The following is a 21508-nucleotide window of genomic DNA, read 5'->3' on the forward strand; positions in this document are numbered from 1 at the left end:
GACTCCAAACCTGCCACCCCTCCCTCGGCAACCCCCCCAACCACCAAATGCTGTCACCTCCTCTGCCACTGGGGAGTTGGGACAGTAGGGGGGCCCCTCTGCTCCCCACCAAGATATACAAGGTAGCAGGCATGGTGGGGGGGGTGGGGGTGGTCAGGGCATCTGCTGAGAGGGCTCCCTCCTCCCAGCCTAGAAGGCTCTGCACCCCCTGGCTACAGATGGGGGCTCAGTTCCTGGGGCTGCTAGGGGGGCTTGTACAGGGTAGAGTCCCAGTCGGACACAGCCTTTTCTTTGAAGAAAAAATGAAAGCCACTGTTTAAATCCTCTGGTGCCTGCTCATTTAGAAACATACATCATGAGGAGTCCTGCCTGTTCAGGATTGTCACACCAGTCACGAGAACACAAGTGTAGGCTGCTGATCCCTCTGGACGCCTGACAAGCCTGGAGTCTCTGTCACAGTCTGTGGGGGAACTACTGGGCCCAAGTGAGCCAAGGGGCCAGACCACCGGCCGTAGGCTGGCCACCAGGGCTGCACAACCTTCTGAGGCAGGGCCTGGGCCATCCGGCCTCACCACTGCGCCCCCGTGTCCCAGGGCACCCCCTCTCGTCGGTCTCCGACTTCTGCCTGGGCTGGAAGGCCAGTCTTCTGAGTGGTCCTCATGCCTACTGGCCCCTCTGCTTCACAGGCCCTTGTCCTTCTCTGTGTCCTGCAGCATGGCCTCGTGCAGCTCCCGTCTGCTGCCTGGCACACTCCACCCGTAGCCCGAGGTTCCACAGACCTTCCCTGGATGCCATGGCCCCACTGTGGATACTTAGTACATGAGTGCGGAGTGAAGTGAAAGAGGGGTGCCTGGGTGGCTCAGTCCGTGAAGCGCCTGCCTGCGGCTCAGGTCATGATCCCAGGAAAGTCCACGTCGGGCTCCCTGCTTAGCGGGGAGAGGTCTGCTTCTCCCTCTCCCTCTGCCTGCCATTCTCCCTGCTTGTTTGCTCTTTCTCTCTCTCTCTGACAAATAAATAGAATCTTTAAAAAAAAGAAAAGAAGAAAAGAAAGCGCGTGGCCCCGAACAGCACCGAGGGCCAGGTATCCACGTCCGCCGGCTGGGGTGGGGCTGGGGGCAGGCCCACTGCTTCCCTCTGCAAGAGCTCACCAGGCCGGAGAGCACTGATGGACGGGGGTCTGTCTTCCTTCTCGGACACATGAGAGGGCATTTTGACATCTTCACGGCAACAGCCCCAGACTTTGGTTTTAACAGGTGACTTTTCCTTGAAGAGTTTTTAGTTAAAAAACCCCAGCAAACCACGTGCTCCTGACATGAATGCCTCCGCCGTGAGCAGGGGTGTCTATGCCCCAGACGCGGATCAGGAAAACCTGCACTCTTCAGACCCCGCAGGGTGGCCCTCTGAGCTCCTGCCACGCCTGACAGGCAGGCTGCGTGAGGTGCTGGCCCCATACAGTGGACAGGATGTGGAACCGGCGGGGCCCCAGAGGCTGTGGGGACGCTCTGAGCACTCAGGGTGGACCGCCGGCCAGGAGAGCCACCATAGTGCTCGTCCTGACTCATAAATCACATCTTTTCAGTCTGTGGCGGTGACTAGGAAGGCAGCCAGGGGCTGCCCTCTCCTGAGGTGGTCATGCAGGGCCTTACCAGTCTAGCACCTGCTTCCGACCTGGTGCTGCCCCTGCGGAGGTGGCACCCCACTCAGACACCAGAGGGGCTCAGCAAGGGAGATGGGGGACAGCGAGTTAGCCGACCCATGCTTTCTGCTTACTAATGGAGTGACTAGAAGGGCTGACCCAACCCCGTGGTCCGTGAGGCTGGCCTGGCGTGCCCACCAACATCCCTTTGGTCCAGGGAGCATGTTGCCACATGTTCCATGGGCCAGCCCTTCCTTCCACACTCTGGCAGGTGTTTTCTACTTCAGTAACAATCTCCTTACTCAACTCAAGGGCCAGCGTCTAAAGACTGAGACCTCACTGCCAGACCACACCCACACCTGCCTGGGAGAGAGCACAGGGTGGGAGCTGGGGCACACGTGGCCATACCTGGTCAAAGCCCCGGAGGGGGATGCTTCTTATCATGACGGTGGTGTCCAGTCCGAGCCCAGTGAGGAAGCCAGCACACTCCAGGGCCACATCTGCCAGAAGCTAAGAATGCTAATGGATCGTGACATCAGGAGCCAAGGGACGAGACCCTCAGTGCCCTGGCCAGCCACCCACTCCCCCACCAATCTCCAGTCAGCCTGGAGGAGGCTCCCAACACCAACCACAAAGACCCCTGTCCAACGCCCCCCCCCCCCGCCCCAACCTCATAAATGTATGTCCAAGGTGAGGTAGGGACTCTGGTAGCCACGGGACATGGGCACCCTCCAATACCCAGGGCCCAGGCGGCTTCTGCCTCCATGGGGCATTTGTCCAGGCTCTAGGCAGTTTAATTTAGTCAGCCTTTGGGGCCAGGCCCTCCCCCCACAACCCCCAAGGGATCCGAGCAGTGACAGAGGGAAGAGTCTCCTTGGCAAAAGAAACACAATAGCTGCCTTCGACCCATGTTCCCAGCTAGCAGTCCCAGCTTTCACCTTCCCTCTGCTATCCCCTCTCCTGACCTCAGATCCTCCCACGGCTCCTCCCTTGACCGTCTCCGGTGTTACCGCTCCCTCTGAAGGAACGGGCCTGGATGGGGCTGCTCTCCAGGGAGCACCACCTGCCTCACGGCTGTATCCAGCTGGCCTGATGGGCTCAGCCATCTCAGCGTGTGGCTCAGGAAACGCCTCCAGGAAGCCCTAGCCTCAAAGGTCAGCCTCAAATTGTCCCCTGAGTGCAGGTCATCTGCCCTGAGTGGCCCTGTAAGTGCCTGGCTCCAGGCGGCAGACGTCCTCCCTGCCGGAAGGGAGGGCTGTGGGGGAGGGGCTGTAGGAACCGGGCATCCACTCTCAGGACTGTGAGCACAGCCGGCTGTCACCTGCATGCCCGCAAAGGATACAGCTGGCCCCGACCACCAACCTGTTTGAGGAACGGACACAGAAAGAACGGTGAGTCCCACACGTGGCCCACCGTGGCCCATGTGCAGCTGTCCTGACTGGGGCCTCCGCAGGGGGGACGGGGCCCTTCAGCTTTCCGGGGGCGCCCGGTCAGCTGACGTGTCACTGTTGATGAGTCAGCTGAGGCTAACTGTTCAAACAGGTTGTCCCAAGGCACAAAACCCACTTCCCAGAGGCTCTGACTGTGAAATAAATGACAAACACAGTGTCACTGAATCAGAAAATTGCCTGGTGGTGAAGGATGTGAGTGGTCAGTGACAGAACAGCACATGTCCCATGAAGGGTCCTGGGAGTGCGATCAATGTGGAGTCCACGGGCGTGTGAAGAAAAGTCCCATTAGAACAAGGGGAATGGTTTTCCTTCTGTCCTAACGTAAATTCTGCCATGGGGTCCCTCCAGATCTTCGGCAGCCAAGATGGAAGCAGACTTGCTTTGCAGGACAGGGAGAGCACGGGACAATAGGGAGGCTTCTGGGAAAGCAGCGGCTGGGGCCAGAACATCCTCGAACCTGTCCAGCCCCACCACACACGGGCCGGGGCCAGGACAGCCAGCTCCCCGCAGCAACTATGAGGGCACCTGGGGGCAGAGGGAGACACAGGACACTGGGACCCAGCTCCACTCTGCACGCATGAACACACACGCACACAACCACACATACACACACGTGCGCAGAACCTAACACGGAACGAAAATTCCCGCCCGGGTGGCAACATGTGGGTGGGCTTGTCAGATCACCCCCTCAGCCTTTGAATAAGAGGAGGTGATGTAAGGATGGATAAGCCCAACGTCAGCACTAATCCCGGCAAGTACTAATGATATAATTCCATTTCAAAAAGCAGTATATCCCGTGGAATACTGCTGCAGGTGCCCTGCGGGAAGCAACTGCACACGGCTTCCTCTCAGGGGCTGGGGACAGAACCGGGCTGGAGTCACGTTCGGGGCGAGTGAACAGAGCTCACCGTGTGAAAAAGTTGAGAGGGACACTGGGCCCCGCAGCTGGTAGGAGCACCGAGAGGCACCCAGGGCCCCACACAGGCCTGGCAATGTCTAAGAGATAGACACGTTGGCGTACATGCGTATCCACGTGTGTACGTGGCCACACATATGTGTAATAGGTCTCTGTGTAGGGACGTTTTCAGAATGACATAACCTAATGTCTTTTGTACTTGATGTATATGGTGAACGGTACAGGCTTTTCTTTAAGACGTGAAATTCTGAGTTACTTAAAATGCAAGCAGAATTGAACTGCTTTGAACATCCCATGAAGTTGGGTAAAAGTGTCAACGCCAAACACGCAGTGCCCTTTGCTCCCTCTTTCCAGTGGTGGCCACGGTGCAGGCCGACCGCCTCTCAGACAGCCACAGCATGCAGGTACTGGGGGAACCCCGCTGTTGGACAACGGGGCTGTCCCGGCCTGTCTTGGAGCCTTCCTGCCTCTGTGACGTGGACCCTCCAGCAGGAGCCAGCCAGCCACCGGCCACACCCTCCAGGACAGCTCCAGACCCTCATGTCACGTTGCTGAGGACACAGGAAGGCAGTCTCCTGATTTTGGCAAAACCGGCTTATTTCTGCAGCCCCCCGGGGCCCTCCCTAACCTCTTGCACTATGTGGATGGGGAGCTGGACAAGGAGGTAGGGCAGACGGCCAGGCAGCTCCTCCCATGGAGCCACCTCGGTGCTCTGGGCCTCCGGCTCCCACCTCCCAGTCACGGGGGCCCACCCTTCTCAGGCCACCAGCTCTGAGTTGCCGACAGAGGGCACATCTGGGAGAAAGTCGGTGCCAGCTCAGCCATTCCAAAGTGGGTGTCCTTGACCACATGTGGAGAGCTGAAATCTCATAAGCAAACAAGGGTCCTGCCTTCTTGAAGGTAATTTTGGGTCTTGCCTTTGTGAGCAAGGATTATCAACAATATTGGTTTTCACTCCATCCCTGCCCCCAATTCATCAAATAATCGTTATTCTTTGCAGAATGCAGAATCCAAGAACTCGGAGAACTCCCTTCAAATGAGCTGAAGTAGGAAAACGCCAAAGCAAAACCAGACAGACTCTGGAGTCTCCAGATCATGAGGGGTAGGGAGGGCTGGAAGAGGGGCTGTGGTTTGTTTTTATCGGTACCCTTGAAACTGTGGACAAGTCCCTCTGGCTGCTGAGGGGACCCCTGGCCAGGAAGAGGGCCTGGGAACCATGGGGCCAAGGCCGGCTGCCAAGGTGCAGGGACCAATGCCGGCCCTGGCGAGGCCCAGGAGGACAGGGGTGCTGGCAGCAGCGGAAGTCAGGACCAGCTTGTCGGACCTGGGGGGAGGGCCCGAGTGAGCCTTAGAGGGATGGCAACACTCGCCTTGTCACTACATTAAGAGACCCGGACACAAGGGCATCAGCCCACGCGGGCAGTCGCCACCCTACATCCCGGGAGCCCCTGATGCAGTTGTACGTGTGTTCTGGGCAACTCCGCTCTCTGTGCCCTTCGGTGTGCAAACATTTCATGCAAAGCTATAACTACCGTGGGATTAGCCTAATCACAGGGCAGGCTTTCTTGTTCAAAATCTGAATGAGGGAGGAAGCAGAAACAAAAGCCTTAATTCAGACCCATGAAGCCCCAGCTTAAAGAGCCCTCCACCTGCCTCTCGAGTTTGAAGGCCCCTGATCCGCTCCCCTAGGGGAGCACCCACACAAAGTGAGGGCCTCACGGCAGGCACTGGCTCCTTGGCAGCCCCACCAGTGCAGGAAATGCCAAGCGGGCTGCCGAGCTCAGGTGCCCCAGGGAGGCAGCAGGGAGAGTGGGGGGCCCCAGGGCCTCCTCCCCAGTGGGGACTGGCTCCAGGCTTGCCTGGGATCTGCCAGCCCCATCCAACCCGGGTCCAACACTGGGCCCACCTCTGCCCAGCCAGAGCCTCTCCATTCTGGCCTCCTAACAATGCCACCCCGAGGAGCTGTCTTCCTCAGCCCCTGGGCCCGGCAGCCATCGGGATACGCCAGGGAGATGGTCAGCGGGGCTTTACAGGCTGGTAGCCAAGTCTCAGGCAGATAGCCGGTCTCCCTTTTGCTGGACACAATGTGTCACACTAAATGAACATGGACATTAAGCAGAAAATGAGAGTATTCACAGCAATGAATTTTCCTAACCAAATGGCTGTGGTTCTTTGCATGATAAAAATTTATATCCTTCCCAGGGGCGCCTGGATGGCTCAGTCGTTAAGCGTCTGCCTTCGGCTCAGGTCGTGATCCCAGGGTCCTGCGATCGAGCCCCGCATCGGGCTCCCTGCTCGGCGGGAGGACTGCTTCCCCCTCTCCCACTCCCCCTGCTCTGTTCCCTCTCTCACTGTCAAATAAATAAATTAAAAAAAAATTTATATCCTTCCCTTCTGCGCTCAGGGAAAGAGAAAAATGATCACAATACCTAGTCAGCTTCCAGACACAAAATAAGGGTCCCCCCCCCCCCACCAAAAAAAAAGCTCCTTCCAGGACCAACTCTGAGAGGCAGTGTTAAATCATCCCAAGTTACAGAAACACGGGGCTTCACAGAGCCCCGGGCCCGGGGACAGAGGGCCGGGCTGTGCAGCTGTAGCTGAGAGGACACGCCTGGGCTGGCGAGTGGGAACAGTGGTGTGGCAGGCCAACGTGGGGGAAGACCTGCCCCTAGGTGGCTCCGGTCTCATTCAAGTCCTCTGCTGCCAGAGAAAGGTGGTGGCACGGAGGTCACCCCAAAGCTGCCAGCTCAGAGCCCAGCTGTGCAGACAGCTGGCCTGCAGACCTAGAGTGAACCCCAGGCCGGAATGCTGACCAGCTGGGCCAGGGAGCTGAGGGGGTGTGGGGGTGTGGAGCAGAGTGACCTCAATTCTCCACCATTAGGGCCCCCCGAACAGTTGCAGGGTGTGGGGACCTGAGGATCCTGGCCCCGGGCAGGCAGGAAGGCCGGGCCCAAGTCCCAGCCAGGATGCCCAGGTCCAGAAGGCCTGGAAGAGGAGGTGGCCCTCCAGCTGAGTGAGCCAAGATCACCAGGCTGTGGGATCAAGGGCGGGGCCAGATACCCCAGGGCCTGCCTCCTTAAAGGCACTGTGGGGAGTTGGCCCACCTTTCTCCCTTCCACCCTCCCTCCACCTGCCAGGGAGCTGCTGGGCTGGACATCTGGGACAGGCAGGGCTGCATGCCATCTCTAAGTCTCCCCGTGCAGGGCAGTGCACTTCCTCTGCACCCCCACTTTCTCCACTGGTGGTCAACAGTTCCTTGAAGTGACCATTATCCCCCTGACCGTTCCTTCCGAAGGGGCTCCTGCTACCTGCCCAGGGGACCCTGTTCTTCACCCAGAATCCTCCTCACTTCTTCAACCTGCCCTGGATTACACAGAAAAAGGAAGAAGCAAGAACAACGGAAATGCCGAACAAGCCAGATACAAAGCTGGCATTCGGGGGGCCGAGGCTGAGTAGATGCCAATCTCATGGTCCCACCTCAGGCCGAGGGTGTGGCTCCGAGGGTCTGGGCCACCAGGGCTCCCCCCGGCCCTGGCCTGACATCACAGGGCCCTGCTCGCAGACTTGGGAGCTCACGCTGCATATGGTGGAAGTTTCCACACATGATCTGTTACCTCCAGGGTGCCAAGCTGGGCACCCAGCTGTGTTGTGAAGGCTGTTTCATTCTTCCCACCAGCTGGGCTTGGGCTTCATCATGCCCTCTCTGCCATCTGGCTAGCCCTGGGCTCCTCAGACCTGGATTCGAGCAAAGACATGTCTGTGAGGCTGAACACCTCTGTGGCCACCAGGGTCCATGCCCTGAGGGGACAAAGGCATGGAACAACCACAGAAGGCTGAAGGGCTGCAGGCCCCACTGAGGGCTACTGGTCACTGTGCCCCACTCAGATACACCCTGAAAGGTCGGATGCTGCCCGCGCCCCATCATGGGGAGGGATGGAGGGAGGAAGAACGCACAAGGGACGCGGAGCCTCTGACGGGTCGTGAGGAGCTGGCCGGTGGGGACCGCACCCGCTGCAGACGGAGGCCAGCTCGCTGGGTGCCCTCCAGCACCGGCTGTGCCTCCCGATGGCACCGAGCAGAGATCCACCCCCCCGCCAACCCCCCCCACCCCCGGCTGCAGGAGGCACTACAGGGCCGGGGGGCAGCCCTCAGGTCCATATTAATTTCAACTCCATTTTAAAGGCGAGTTAAAATAAACACAGGGAATATTTATAAGGCAAATAAATCTGGCAGAAACAGCCCCTCCAAGTGTGAGCAGAGGCCTCCCTCTCAGCCCCAGCCCAAGCTGATAAAATACAGAAATGCTACTGTAGACCCTCCGGGCTTATTTTGACTACAGCAGAGGAATGCAGCATGTAAACACTGCCTCCCATATCACACTGTTACAACTTGCATTAACAGCACCGGACAAAAGCCACATTTTCACAGAAGCATCGTACAGGGATATATCTCCAGCTTAATTTTTAAAAAAAACCATTTCCTCACATAAATCATGCTCAGAACGAGAAACGGGTGACTGATACATTGCAAACACTTTTTTTTCTTAAACAATAACATACCTAGATTCCTTCTAAACGAAAGAGCTTTTTTTTTTTTAAAAAAAAATCTTCTAAATGTTTTTTTTCTGAAGAAAATAAACACAGCACTTTCTTTCCGGACCGAAAGATCTGGGGTGGTGTCTTCCCGGCTGAGCAGGCCGCTGCCCCGACACATGGTCGCGGAGGAGGGGCCCGGGCCCTGGGCCACCGCGCTGAGCACCGGCGACACCCAGTGCGCCTGGGCCTCCCGCCCTCCCCAGCCTCCACACACACCCAGCCTCCTGTGAGCAGTGGCCCAAGAGACAATCGCTAGAAACCGACCCCTTCCCGAACACCGAGACGCTGGCATTCGGGGGGCCGAGGCTGAGAAATGGGAAATGGGAAATGGGTAATGGGAAAACAGCAAACAAAAGAAACCGACAGAATACACAGGAACGAATTTGACAAAAGACCGGGATTCCGAAAATGCTGGCCTTCGGTTAGAGGCCGAGATGACTGAAGCTCACAGCGCCTCACACAGGGCATGAGCTCTGGCAGCGAGCTGGCCTCCGAGGCAGCTGCACATTCGAGGCTGTCTGAACCACGGGTCCAGAGGACCACTACAGAGAGGCCGGCAAAGTGGGTCTACATTCCACCCAGAGGGATTGGTGCAAAAGAAAACTAAGATCTGAAGCCAGTGCCAGGCACTCGGGCCAGTGATACGGGAAAGTCGGAGTCAGAAGCCAGAGCAGGACTGGACTCCACTCGGGGACTGAGCTTTCAGACTGGCTCGAGGGGCTGCTGGTCAGCGACACAGGAACCCTGGCAGCCCGGGCCCCTCGACGCCATGCTGCACCGCATGCCACATCACGCCACGCCACGACATGCCATGCCATACCACACCATGCCCTGCCACACCAAAGATGAACCGCAAACACCCCGAGGACGCAAAGGAAAATCTGACTTGTGGAAGCCCTAAAGGAAAATATGGAGGCTCGTTTTCAAAAACAATCTTAGGGGTGAAGCAGGCCTTCCTGAACATGCAATAAATCTAAAAGCCATTAAGTGTAAAAAGAGATCTAAGGTAGGTTAAAAAAAATAAGAAAAAAACCATTTGTACATCACGCAAGTGAAATGACATGACAAGCCAAGAAAATGTGCAATAGAAATGGCCTGGGATCACAGCCCTAGAACGCAAACCAGCTGGAAGATAAGGAACAGATAAGAAAAAAGAAAACCAGATAGAAAGTGGGCCACGGACGAAGCTGACAACACACACACACACACTCACTCTCACACACACTCACACATTCACAGACACACTCAGTTCTAAACGGCTAGTAAACACACGGAACGATGACTAGTAATAGCAAGTGCAAATAGAATCAGGTCATGTTTAACCCATTAGCTAGCTAAAGATAAAAGAATAGATAACCCAGATATTTCAGCATAAAGGAAAAAAGTGATCGATGTCACAGCGTGAAAATTACGAACTTCTGTATGAGATAATATCACCGAGTAAAAGGAGAAACCACAGCCTGGAGAGCCAGAGGAACGCGACAGAGGGATCCAAGCCTGTGTGAGCTTGACCACGGTCACTGGAGGGACCACACACGCCTTGGGCAGAAACAACCGGCATTCACCCCCCACGGGAGCAGGAGGAGAGGCTCCTTCCTGTTTTACGGCTCATGAAAAAGCCGATGGCCCGGCCAAATTGCGGGGGGTGGGGCAGGCAGGGGTGCACCGGGAACACAGGGCAGCCCACCAGGAGGGAGCACCTGCTAGCAAGACGTGTAAAGCCCTGTACCTGCGTTCTCGGCTTGTAGGAAACCCCCGACAGGTATGTAGAACACACAAGAAGCATTATGACAGCAGGTAAGATGCACACCAAAGGTTTTCGCTGCAGCATTTCATAACGCCGACAAAAGGAGCCTAGTGAGATGCTCGGGAGTAGTGGAAAGATCAACTACACCACATCCATTCAAGGGAATCAAGCCCCGACCGCGACCAGAGATGCCTCAGAAGTGGGAAGCAGCGATAAGGAGAGCACATGGGTGCCCGTTCACACACACGCCCACCCACCCTGGCACACTTCTCCACCTCTATTTTCTCAAACGCAAGTCCCAAGGCAGCTGAGAGCCCACTGACGACCAAGCCTCTGCTGCCCTCTGGTGGCCTTTCCAGTCCCTGCGAGCATGGAGTCCCCCAAATGCCACTCACAGGGCCTGTCTGGACCTGGAACCCCCCAACAGCCTGCTCTGTGGGTACAAGCAATACATTTGGTGCATGAACACCTGCTCAAGGAGTGTAAAACTGCTCACACACTGCACGTCTCATTTCCTGGGCTACAGTTTCTGAGAACTTCGGAGCCTTTGCTGCATTTCAGAGAAGCCCAAGGTTCAAACCAGAGGAAAGGGGATGTTTAATCAAGGCCTGCGGAGAGGCCAACGGCTTTCCCTGAGGACCTGGCCTCACTTTCTCCTCCTTGAATGTCCTCCCTCCGTGATGTCCCTGACAGGACACACTGGAACCCTGGGGCTCTGGGAACCCTGTTTGAAAACCACCGCCCCTAGACAGCAGCTGATGCATTTTGTAATACACGGGTGTATAACCAACATGTGGTTCTGAATGGTTCTGATGTTTGCAACGGTGAACAAGAGGATCTCCATTAAGGCACACGTTGGGTCTTACGTTTTTCCAGGGGATTCCTTCAGCCAGAAGATGTCGTCACTTGTAATTCCATATTCCAAGGCACCTTCGATCTATCCAGAAAAAAAAAGGATCAACGTGAGAAGAGCATCACTTGGCCTGTCTCCAGAGATTTCCCCCAAAGAGGATGACCATTCTGTAGACACAACTCAAGCAGAACCACCCCCAGCCCACCCATGGGTGCGCTTCCTTGCTCCACACACTGTTCTTCAGGTTGTGGCCTCTAGGGACAGGTGACCTGGCTATATCTGACTTGGTGCACCATCTACCTTCTGGGCAAAGCACCCAGTACTCCTTGGCTGTGCAAGGTGGTTGGGGAGCCGGCGTGTGGCCCACAGCCTTTTCCTCCCTGCTCTCCAGGGCCTTCCGCTTGATCCAGACGCTGGGCTGAGGGAGGAGAGGTGGGGAGCAGAGTGACGCAGGGTGTGGAGGGGCAGGCTGGCCCCAAGGGCACGGGGCTGAAGGCTGGACGCTCCTGGGCATCCTCCAGGGTGTATACCAGTGGAGCCTGAGGAGGGGCCGCTAAGCAGGCGGGGGAGACAAGGACCCATGTCCCCTCAGTGGCCCACGAGAGTAAGAAGAGCAAGATGTGCGGGTGGAGAGGAAGCGGATTTCAAACAGTTTATGATTCTAATCGGCAATAAAAATAAAGCCAGGAATTTCTCGGGTTTGTGTAAAGAAAACCAAAAGGTCTAGAAATCAAAGGAACTAAAACACAAGTGAGTCTTGGCAGGCCCCCGGGGAAGGGGTTGTGGTGGTAGGTGGTGGGACGGCTGCCTCCCCCTGGGCCAGATAACTCCTGCTCTATCCCCCCCTGGCCGGGGGACACATGGCAGCCGCCTAGCCGAGGTCTAGCAGGCTGGGGCCAGGCCTGTCGCCTCTGCAGGGCACCCTGGTGCAGGCACATATGTTGGTCTGCCCCAGATGACCGCCCAGCTCCTGGGAGCTGACTGTGGCCTTCAGGGGCTCTATGCAGAACCAACGTAGGCCTGGCTGAAGGGTCAGGGGTCACTAACGGTCGCCCACCTTTCCTCCCTTGAACAACAGCACCCCGCCACCCTACAGGGCCATGTAACCCGCCCAAGGGCCACCTCTGTGCAAGCCACCTGTCCCCTCCAGAGGCTGCTCTTGAGGGCCTTACAGCCAGACGGAGGCGTGGTGCTCCTCTGAGGACTGGAGGTGTGCGTTTTCCCCATGTCCCCTCTGCTCCCCATTTCCAGAGAAAGCACAGAACCGAAGATGGAGGCTTGGGATTTGGGCATCTGGGGAGAAACAGAACCACTCCCTTGTTCTTCCTCCATCTGCTCCATCTGTGCTCTGTCGGTCTAACTAGGAGGCAGAAGTGGCCTCCAGGCCCAGGGAGTCTGTGGGCCTCATGCACTTCGCTGCAGCCCATCTGGAGGCTCAGGGCTTGTGCCATCTGCTTCCCAGGGCCCCTGGGAGACCCACGAGGATGTGGCCTCGGCCAAGTCCCTTCTTGCTTCCCATCCCCCTCTCCACTACCTTGACCGTACGGCCCCTTCCTTAGCTCCACCTGCCTCACAGGAGTGAGGGCAGAGAAGCGCCCTCACAGCAGACCGGGCCAGGAGGGGACGCTGGCAAAAAATGGTAGCGTGAGGACCTCCCAATGTTCACCCTTCCATAAAAACAGCCAGACAACTAGCAAAAATAGTCAGATTCAACTTTTTGAGAACTCTGGAAAGTCTAGTCAAGAAAAATGGCTGAAACTTGGTATGGACAGAGAGTTTTGTGGAGTTGTAACGGACTCTAGCCTCATCCCTCAGCACAGCAGCAAGCTTGAGCGACGATGAGCTACTTAAGAAACACAGTGGGGAGAGCAGAGCCGAGGTGAGCCGGAGCCCTTGCAAAGCTCCTTCCCAAGAAACAGTCGTCGATCGACCTGGCTGGGGCTTCCCCAGAAGGCCCTACTCAAAAGGCTTGTCTTCAACCTCGCTTGACCTGGCCGAGGGCCAGAAGCCTCTCTCAGAGGAGGATCTGCCCGGTGACTGATGCCACAGCTGCCCGAAGCAACGGATAACAGCTGAAGCAAACAACACACCACCCAAGAGCTTAAAAGGAAAAGCCAGGGATGCCTGGGTGGCTCAGTTGGTTAAGCGTCTGCCTTCGGCTTGGGTCATGATCTTGGGGTCCCGGGATCAAGTCCTGCATGGGGCTCCTTGCTCAGTAGGGAGCCTGCTTCTCCCTCTCCCACTCCCTCTGCATGCCACCTCCCCTGCTTGTGCTCTCTCTCTGACACATAAATAAAATCTTTAAAAAAAAAAGAAAAAAGGAAAACCAAGGAATGAGCTGTCCACAGGGGCTTTGAAAAGCTCCTGCATATTCCCGGGGACCTAGAAGGCCAGGTGTAGGCCCTGGGCTGCACACACACCCGGGGAAAGGCCCCACACAGCCTGAGGTCTCCCCTCTGGCTGACCTCGAGGCCCGGCACGGGCAGGAAGTGAGGGCTAAGGTAGAGTTTCTGGCGCCTGCCTGATTGCCCAAAGCATGCCCCCAAATGCCTACAGAATCTGTCAGCAAAGACTGGGCCGTTTCTCCAGGTGTTTCAGGAAATCTCTGTCTAGTTACTAGCTGACCACTAACCCAACTGAGCAGAGACCTCAGTGGCCTCCCCTGAAAAAGAATACAGACTTTACAAAATCCCTTCAGAAAACCACCCAACATACAACAGCAATAAACAAAATCCTACGGTGGAGACAGATTCTGATTTCCAGAGTTAACGCATTACTTTATTTAAAATACTCATTTCTCAACAACCAAAAAAAATTATGAAATGTGAAGAACCAGGAAAGTATGACCTTCACACGTCATTGGAGGGGGTGGGGTATGCAAAATGGTGCAGCCGCTTTGGAAAACAGGCTGTTGGCTCTTCAAAAGGTTAAAAACTGAGTTACCCTATGACCCGTCAACTCCATTCCTAGGTATAGAACCAAGGGAAGTGAAAACTTAAGTCCATGGAAAAACTCGTGCACTGATGTTCACAGCAGCATTATTCACAACAGCTCAAAGTACAAACAACTCGGATGTTCATCAATGGACAAGTGGACAAACAAAATATGGTCCAGCCACACAATGGCTCATTATTCAGGCATTAAAAGGAATGAAGCTCTCACACAGGCTACCATGTGGATGAACCTTGACAACCTTCTGAGTGCAGGAAGTCGGGCACAAAGGCCACATGTTGTCTGATTTCATTTATGTGAAGTGCCCAGAATGGGCAAATCCACAGAGACGGAAAACAGGCTAGTGGTCATCAGGGGCTGGGGAGCCGGGAACGGAGTGACCACTCACGGGACAGGATTTCATTTGGGGCATGAAAATGTTCTGGAATTAGGTAGTGGAGACTGATGGTTGCACAACTCTGTAAATAAACTAAAACTCCCCCGAATCGTACCCTTTAAAAGGGCGCATTTCATGGTATGAGAATCTTATGTCATGATTTGGGGTGGGGGCAGGAAGAAGAGGGTTAAGTCCTGGATGTTCCAATACCTTGAGGCTAAGGAGAAAAGGAAGAATCAGCAAAGAGAGATAAAGGAGACCAGGGGCAGGGGTGTCCTAGAGCCACGTGAAGAGTGAGGGGATGTGGGGGTCCCTGTCGACCTGCTTCCATAGAACGCAGTTGAGAGAGCATTAGAAAGTGACCAGAGTGAATATAGAAAAAAACTTTTTTTTTTTTTTTTTAAGAAAAGAAAGAGTGGGGGTGCCACTGGTGTGGGAAGCGTAAGCTGGGAGACCGTGAATGTGCCCGGGGTGCGAGGGAAGGCTGTGTGCTGGGGACACTCACGTGGGTGGGGTACCTCGGCCGCCCTCCAGTAGCAATGACGATGTGCTCAGCTGAAAGCAGAGTCTGAGAATAAACCGAGGAAGCTGTGGTCAGGCAGGTCGGCATAGGCTCCCAGCAGAGACCCACGCTTTCTAATCACAGCTCCTGCCCTGCAGTGTGGACCCTCCGGCCAGGAGCTCAGAGGCCCCTTGGAGCTGGGAACCTGTCAAGGGTCCTCGAGCCAGGAGGGGGCCCAGCAGAAGAGGGCAGGGAGACATTCTAACTCCAAGCAGCCCGCGGTTTACAGAGCGCCCGCAGGTGTCTCATATCCCTCAATCCCACAAAACTCTGCGAGGGTAGGATCACCCGCCCTGTTGCCCGGCGCAGCGGACAGCCTGGTGCCACGTGCATCTCAGTGATGCGTTTCATCGCTCGCAGAGAATCACAACCAGCCTCAGGGGGATTGGCGGTCAATTCCAGCAGTGCTTATTACTGAGAAGAGCACTGAGGTCAAACAAGGCTGGAGTCCTTGGAAGGGTAAGGACCACCCGAGAGGAGCCACTTGGGAGAGCTGGGCACTCACCTCTTTCCCATCTTTAGCAACACTGCAAACCGTGTGCTCGTTGACAAAGCTGGCCTTGACGTTAAAGTACTTGACTTTTCTGCAAAATAACAATATGATTGTCAAATATTTCCTCTGCAAATTAGGCGTCACCTATGGGATTAAAGAGGGAGCAGACGGCTAAAAGGAAAGCTTGGGCCCACAGCCCCCTGCCCCCAACCCAGGCGGGGCAAGGGGCAAGTGCAGAGGGGCACCAGGAGGTGTGCAAGGGGAGGAGGGCCAGGAATCCCTGGAACTGCCAGGACAGAAGCCAGCTCGGGATGGCCCCGAGAGCCCAAGTACAGCCCGGGTGTGTGATGACAGAAGTGGCTGGGCCTCCCCAGGGTCCCTCCTTGTCACCTGGGCACATTCCAGCAGGGAGCAGAGGCCCCCGCCTGCACCCAGTTACCCCCGCCACCCAAATGACCAACTTCCCGCTGACAAGGGAGGGTGCCCACCAGATAGGCATCACCCCCTGCCTTTAGGGGACCGTAAGGCTGGAAAACAGGTATGATGAGGACAGAAGGGTGGTCAGGTGCAGGTGTGCACAGACGATCCACACCTTCTGATAATGAAGGCCAGTCTGTAGTGGTGGGTTCTTGGCGCCTTTGGTAATTACGGCTTCACCACCTCCTTGACTTTACATCCTCCCCACAAGCGAGGCCTGCACCCCCATGTGCCGCCTGAGCTGTAAGAACCAAGTCCTCACTCACCCCCACAGCCCAGTAACAGCCAGACGACACAGACACGGGTTCCGCACTGGCTTCCTTCTGGGGGCACCTCCAGAAGGTGGGATCGTTCGGGCCTGTTTGGCACTTGCCTGGGAGCTGCCTGGGGCTAGCAGGAAGGAGGGCAGAGCCCTATGCTTCCAGCAAACTACCCTGGGGAATACTGAGCCCCACACAGAGGAAAAGCGACAGGATACAGCTTACCTCCCTGAGGGGGGGGACCCCTGGGAACACCCGGGATGGGCAAGCGGGCCAGCTTCCCTGGCTCAGCTGGCCTGGGTTTCATGGGCACAAAACAGTTGTGTACTGTACAGCCCCAGGAAGACTCCTTGGAGCCAAGCAAATAGTGCTCAGATGAGAGCCACCAGACCTCTGAGGGCACAGTGTCCCCTCCATGACCTGCATGGGCAAAGGGCAGAGCTATAGGGCCAGGAGCGAAGCCTCGCCAGAGTTGAGTGCAGTTTTGAGCACCTCTCCTGGTAGCAGCTCCTCAGGGAGGATGCTTTGGGTCGGTATCCAGGTTGGGGAACCCCAAAGGGCGGATGGGACCTGGCGGCTTCAGGCTGGAATGATCATGTTGGACATTGCTTCAGCAGACAACACCAGGTGCCTTCATACATGCCCGGGGAGCCAGGAGGTGGGTGGTGAGGTGTGGGGTTCAGGGCTGGGAGCCTGGAGAGGTGCCTGGAGAGGTGAAGTGTGGACTTCACAGGGTGGTGCCCGGGCATCCTCTTTGCAACAGCAACATGGGGCTCAATGGGCTCTTTCCACATCACGGTGGTCGACCCTGACAGGAGAAAGGTCACCTGCCTCAAGGAAGGCGCTGGTCACTGGGATGGCCCTCTCTGTGCCCCCATGCTCTGGCCCTTGGCCTCCCCAGCGCCAGCCCCGAGCATGCCTCCTCCCTGGTGCAGACCCAGGCCCCAGCTGTCCTGCCAACATGCCCCTCAGCCCCTGCTACTCCAGGCTCTGCAGATGCGAGCTTGTAGGACGGCCTTCCTTCTGCGTGTGTGCACCCCACCCCACGGGCGGGGACCTCTGGTCTTATCGCTGCCGAGCCTCTAGTGAGAAAGTGCCTGCCAAGGGAGAAAATGTCCCCAGAGAAGGGGGGAGGGCCGCGCGAGGCCTCAGTACCTGTCCTGCAGCTGGACCCGGTGCCCCCAGTTCAGGGACTTCACGTGGTTCTGCACGGCCTCTGCCATCGTCCCCCTATTAACACACACCAAGACATGTCAGAAACCACCCCAGAAGCATGAACCGCAGAGTCCCACAACAGACAAGTAGACGCAAATAGCCAGTTGGCAGAAATCCCAAGAAACAAGGTGATTCTAAAGGTGGAAAAATGTGACACCTATGCCCCTGGCCACTATCTCCGTCCCGGGGCTGGGGCTGTGGGCCACAGCCATCAGGACACAGCAGTGGCCCTGAGTCTAGGTCATCTGAGAACCACTGAGGGGCCTGTGTGCAGCTCAGAGCAGACCAGGGGCCACCTGTGGAAGCCAAATCGGTTTCTCACCTCCCACTAGTGGCCTCTGGGGCCAGACTGTCCTTTGTGAGGGTGCAGGAGGCCCCCACCTCAACCAGTGGTGATAACCAAAAATGTTTCCAGACTTTGCTGAATGTTGGGGAGAGGGTGGGCCCCGGGTGAGCGCCCGTCTGGTAGCTCGCTTCTGTGAAGGTTAATGGGGCAGTAAGCCTCCCCGCCGCCCCCACCGTGAGGAGCACAGAGGCGCAGTGAGTGGGTGGGCTCCTCACCAGTCATGCAGGACCGGCTGGATGGCCCAGCCATAGTGGGTGGCATCTCGGATCATGCCCCCCAGCAGCGCTGCCTGGTGCATCAGCTTCTTGGGGATGCAGCCAACATTCACACATGTGCCGCCGAGGCCCCATCTGGTACCTGGCATGTTGGGAAGGGCACGTTTAGATTTATATTCAGGGGACTGGAAGGCCCTCCTACTCCTCTACAGTTGTCTAAGAGCCCTTTAAGTTGGGGCGCCTGGGTGGCTCAGTAGGTTGGGGTCTGCCTTCGGCTCAGGTCATGATCCCAGGGTCTTGGGATCAAACCCCACATCAGGCTCCCTGCTCAGCAAGGGAGCCTGCTTCTCTCTCGCTCACTCATTCTCTCAAATAAATAAATAAAATCTTAAAAAAATAAAATAAAAAAGAGTCCTTCAGGTTGTTTGTAACTCAAGCACGCTCCAGGTGAACCCTGCCCTGGGAATTTACTCTCTATAATTGTAGTCTGTGTTGTCTTTAAATAAGAATGAAGAACTTTAAAGTAATGGCAGCTGACTTGCCAAGGAGGACACTCGCCAGAGAGCCTGGCCAGCAGTGGTGAATGGTTCTGGGTTCAGCCGCTGCCCCTGTATGTGAACCAGGCCCCCATCCTCCTGCTCCCCCAAGACAGAAGACTCCCATCCGGGGCTACCTACCTCGGGGGGAAGGCTCCACGTAGTCTACCACGGCCACCTTCTTTCCCAGCTGAGCAGCTGGAACGACAAGAGGAGCGGGCAGGTGGGGAGCTGCTTAGGGGCTGGGGCTGAGGACCAGATGAAGGCAAGGAAGGAGTTGCCCACCAGCTCTGCCCCCGGTCTCCCCACCTGTCTGCCACCACACAGTTGTGCTGCCCACAGGTGGGCACCCTCGGGCCTCTTCTTGACTGCAGCCTTCATCCCACCCACCACAGTGCCAGGACCTAGTGGGACGCCCACCCTCCTTCACAAGCCCACTGCAGCCGCCCTGGGCCCAGCACCCCCACCCCTGCCTCCTGCCGCACCCGGTTCCAGCCCAGACATTCAGCATGAGCCCAGCGCCCACCTGGCACATACTAGCAGGTGTCACAGGAGCACCCACTCCCCAAGAGAGGCCCCAGCCTCGGAGCTTCCCCTGGCTCTCTCCCCAAGCCCTCCCAGTGGACTCGCTCACCTCCTCTGTTCCCCACTGGACATGGCGGGGGCGCCCTCCACCCATGGTCTACTCTTGTGGGCATTTGCAGCCTCATTCTCAGGGCAAGGAATGGGAAGCTCCGAAGTCAAATGGCAGGTCCAGGGTCAGCCAGCCCCCACAGGGGGAGGGAGACCTGGGCTCCAAACTCCACCTCCTGCCTGGAGTCTCCTGGCCTTCCCCACTTGCTGTCAGTGGGTTCCTCCCAGGGCCACGAGTCCCAGGTGCTGACCCCATCACCAATTAGCCAGGGCTAATCGCGGGGCTTCCCCTTGGCTTGCCTGGGGAGCTGCACTGCCAACCTGGGCTCTGAACTTGACTGCCCCTGAGGGCATGCCCGACTTAAACATCATGACCCGTGAGCATCTGACATACTACAGAACGCACTCGATTCATGTCTATTGACCAAGATCAGAACAAAGTTTTAGAAGCCTTCACGTAAAAATCCATTTTGCTTGACTGACCAATAACGGGATTGCAGTGCTTGTTTTAAAAACTCCAGCCAAGGGGACTCTTCAAACATGCCAACGTCTGTTTCCCATAGCTGACCACGATGGGGCAACAGGTACTGGATTTATCCTTGCATCCGAGACAACCAAAAATCCAGGGGAAAGACATAAAATAGTGCTTTCAAGAAATTGAACATCAGAAGACCAAGGAGAGTGATTCTTGGAAGACAGGAAACAAATAAGGTGACGCAGCATGGGGAGGGGGCCCAGGCCGAGTCCACTGGACTCCCTGGCTGAGGAGAGGACTGGGATTCTGGGGAGACTGAGGCAGCCAGAGGTCCTGGAACAGAGGACCAGAGAGGAGAGAGCTGTACAGAACCCCAGACAGCTGATCAGTGCATGTGTGTGTGTGAGAAAACCACCTGAGGCCAGGAAAGAACCATCCAGAAAGACTAGTAGAGGAGACAATGCTCATGTAGGGCTGGGAATAGTGCCTGTTCCCAGAAGTCAGACTGGAGAAAACACATAATTCCTGGGGAGCTGGGTAAGTATTAAGGTCAGACCCCAGTCACTGAGAGTGACTGGGCACAGCTCCAGATCCACCGAACAAATCTTAAATGGAAGATGCAAAAGACTCAAACTCTCTTCTCTGCATCCCAGAACATACTCAAAAATGTATCTAGGAATCTAAAAATACCCAGAAGCCAGCAAGGGAAAGTTCAAAGTGTCTGGAATTCAATCAAAAATGACCAGGCATGCAAAGGAGTGGGAAAAGATAAGCCACAAGAGAGAAATAATCAGTCAATGGAAACTGACGAAGAACTGACACAGAATTAGCAGAAAAGAAGTAAAACGAGTATGTAACTCTATTCCACATGTTCAAAAAGTTAAGGAGCAACATAGAAGATACAAGAAAGGACCCAAGTCCAATCTGTAGGGATGAAATTACAATACAAGAGATGAAAAACATATCGTGTGAGATAAATGGTAGATTAAACTTTGCAGAATCTTTTATTAGTGAATTTGGAAACATAGGAATAGAAACTCTCCAGAATGAAGACAATACCCATGAGCTGAGGGGAGACTTTGAGCAGCCTAATGTATGTGTGATTAAAGTCTCCAAAAGTGAAGGAGAAGAGGAAGGGCAGGAAAATTCCCTGAAGAAATAACGGTTGAAAATTCTCACAAGTTGATGAGAAATCCACAGACTCAGGAAACTCAGTGAACTCTAGCAGAAAAATAATTAAGAACTACACCAAGGTGCACCCTCTTTAAATTGCTCAAAACCAATGAAAAGAGCAAATGCTGAAAACCACCAGAGACAAAAAGACACACAACAAAGGAACAGAGATAAAAAGGCAGCAGATGACATCTGAAACAATGCAGGGAGAAGCCAGGACGGCAACATCTCTAAAGTGCTGTGCTGAAAGAAAAAAAGAAAAACTATCTACCTTGAATTCTCCACCTAGAGAAAATTATGTATTTTTAAGATTTTATGTATTTATTTGAGAAAGAGACAGAGAGAGAGAGAGCGCGTGCTTGAGCAGGGGGAGGGGCAGAGGGAGAGAGAGAGAATCCCAAGCGGACTCCCTGCTAGGTGCAGAGTGGGAGAGGGAGAAGCAGGCTTCCCGCTGAGCAGGGAGCCCGATGTGGGGCACGATCCCACGACCCTGAGATCATGACCTGAGCCGAAATCAAGAGTTGGATGGTTAACCGACTGAGCCATCCAGGCACCCCCCCCAGAGAAAATATCTTTTTTTTTTTTTTAAAGATTTTA

At 55.6% G+C, this 21508-nt stretch overlaps 1 protein-coding gene across 4 annotated transcripts in view; it reads right to left on the reverse strand.

Annotated features, from left to right (window-relative positions):
* TXNRD2 (thioredoxin reductase 2) overlaps nt 1-21508 on the reverse strand; it is a 47569-nt gene that overhangs the window by 19385 nt on the left and 6676 nt on the right. For 3 of the 4 annotated variants that reach the window (XM_081801661.1, XM_081801659.1, XM_081801660.1), the window contains exons 3-10: nt 18772-18828; nt 18095-18236; nt 17474-17548; nt 15594-15672; nt 15032-15094; nt 11212-11282; nt 2979-2998; nt 2045-2136 (exon numbers count right to left, since the gene is read on the reverse strand). In XM_081801661.1, coding sequence (XP_081657787.1) covers nt 2045-2136; nt 2979-2998; nt 11212-11282; nt 15032-15094; nt 15594-15672; nt 17474-17548; nt 18095-18177 — 483 coding nt within the window. In that variant the 5' untranslated portion in view covers nt 18178-18236; nt 18772-18828. Of the gene's footprint in view, nt 1-2044; nt 2137-2978; nt 2999-11211; nt 11283-15031; nt 15095-15593; nt 15673-17473; nt 17549-18094; nt 18237-18771; nt 18829-21508 lie in introns of those variants that run through there. The other variant, XM_081801662.1, reaches the window with a different exon arrangement.

This window comes from Leptonychotes weddellii, chromosome 13, assembly GCF_054177405.1.
Source record: "Leptonychotes weddellii isolate Sample4059 chromosome 13, ASM5417740v2, whole genome shotgun sequence".
Taxonomy (NCBI): domain Eukaryota; kingdom Metazoa; phylum Chordata; class Mammalia; order Carnivora; family Phocidae; genus Leptonychotes; species Leptonychotes weddellii.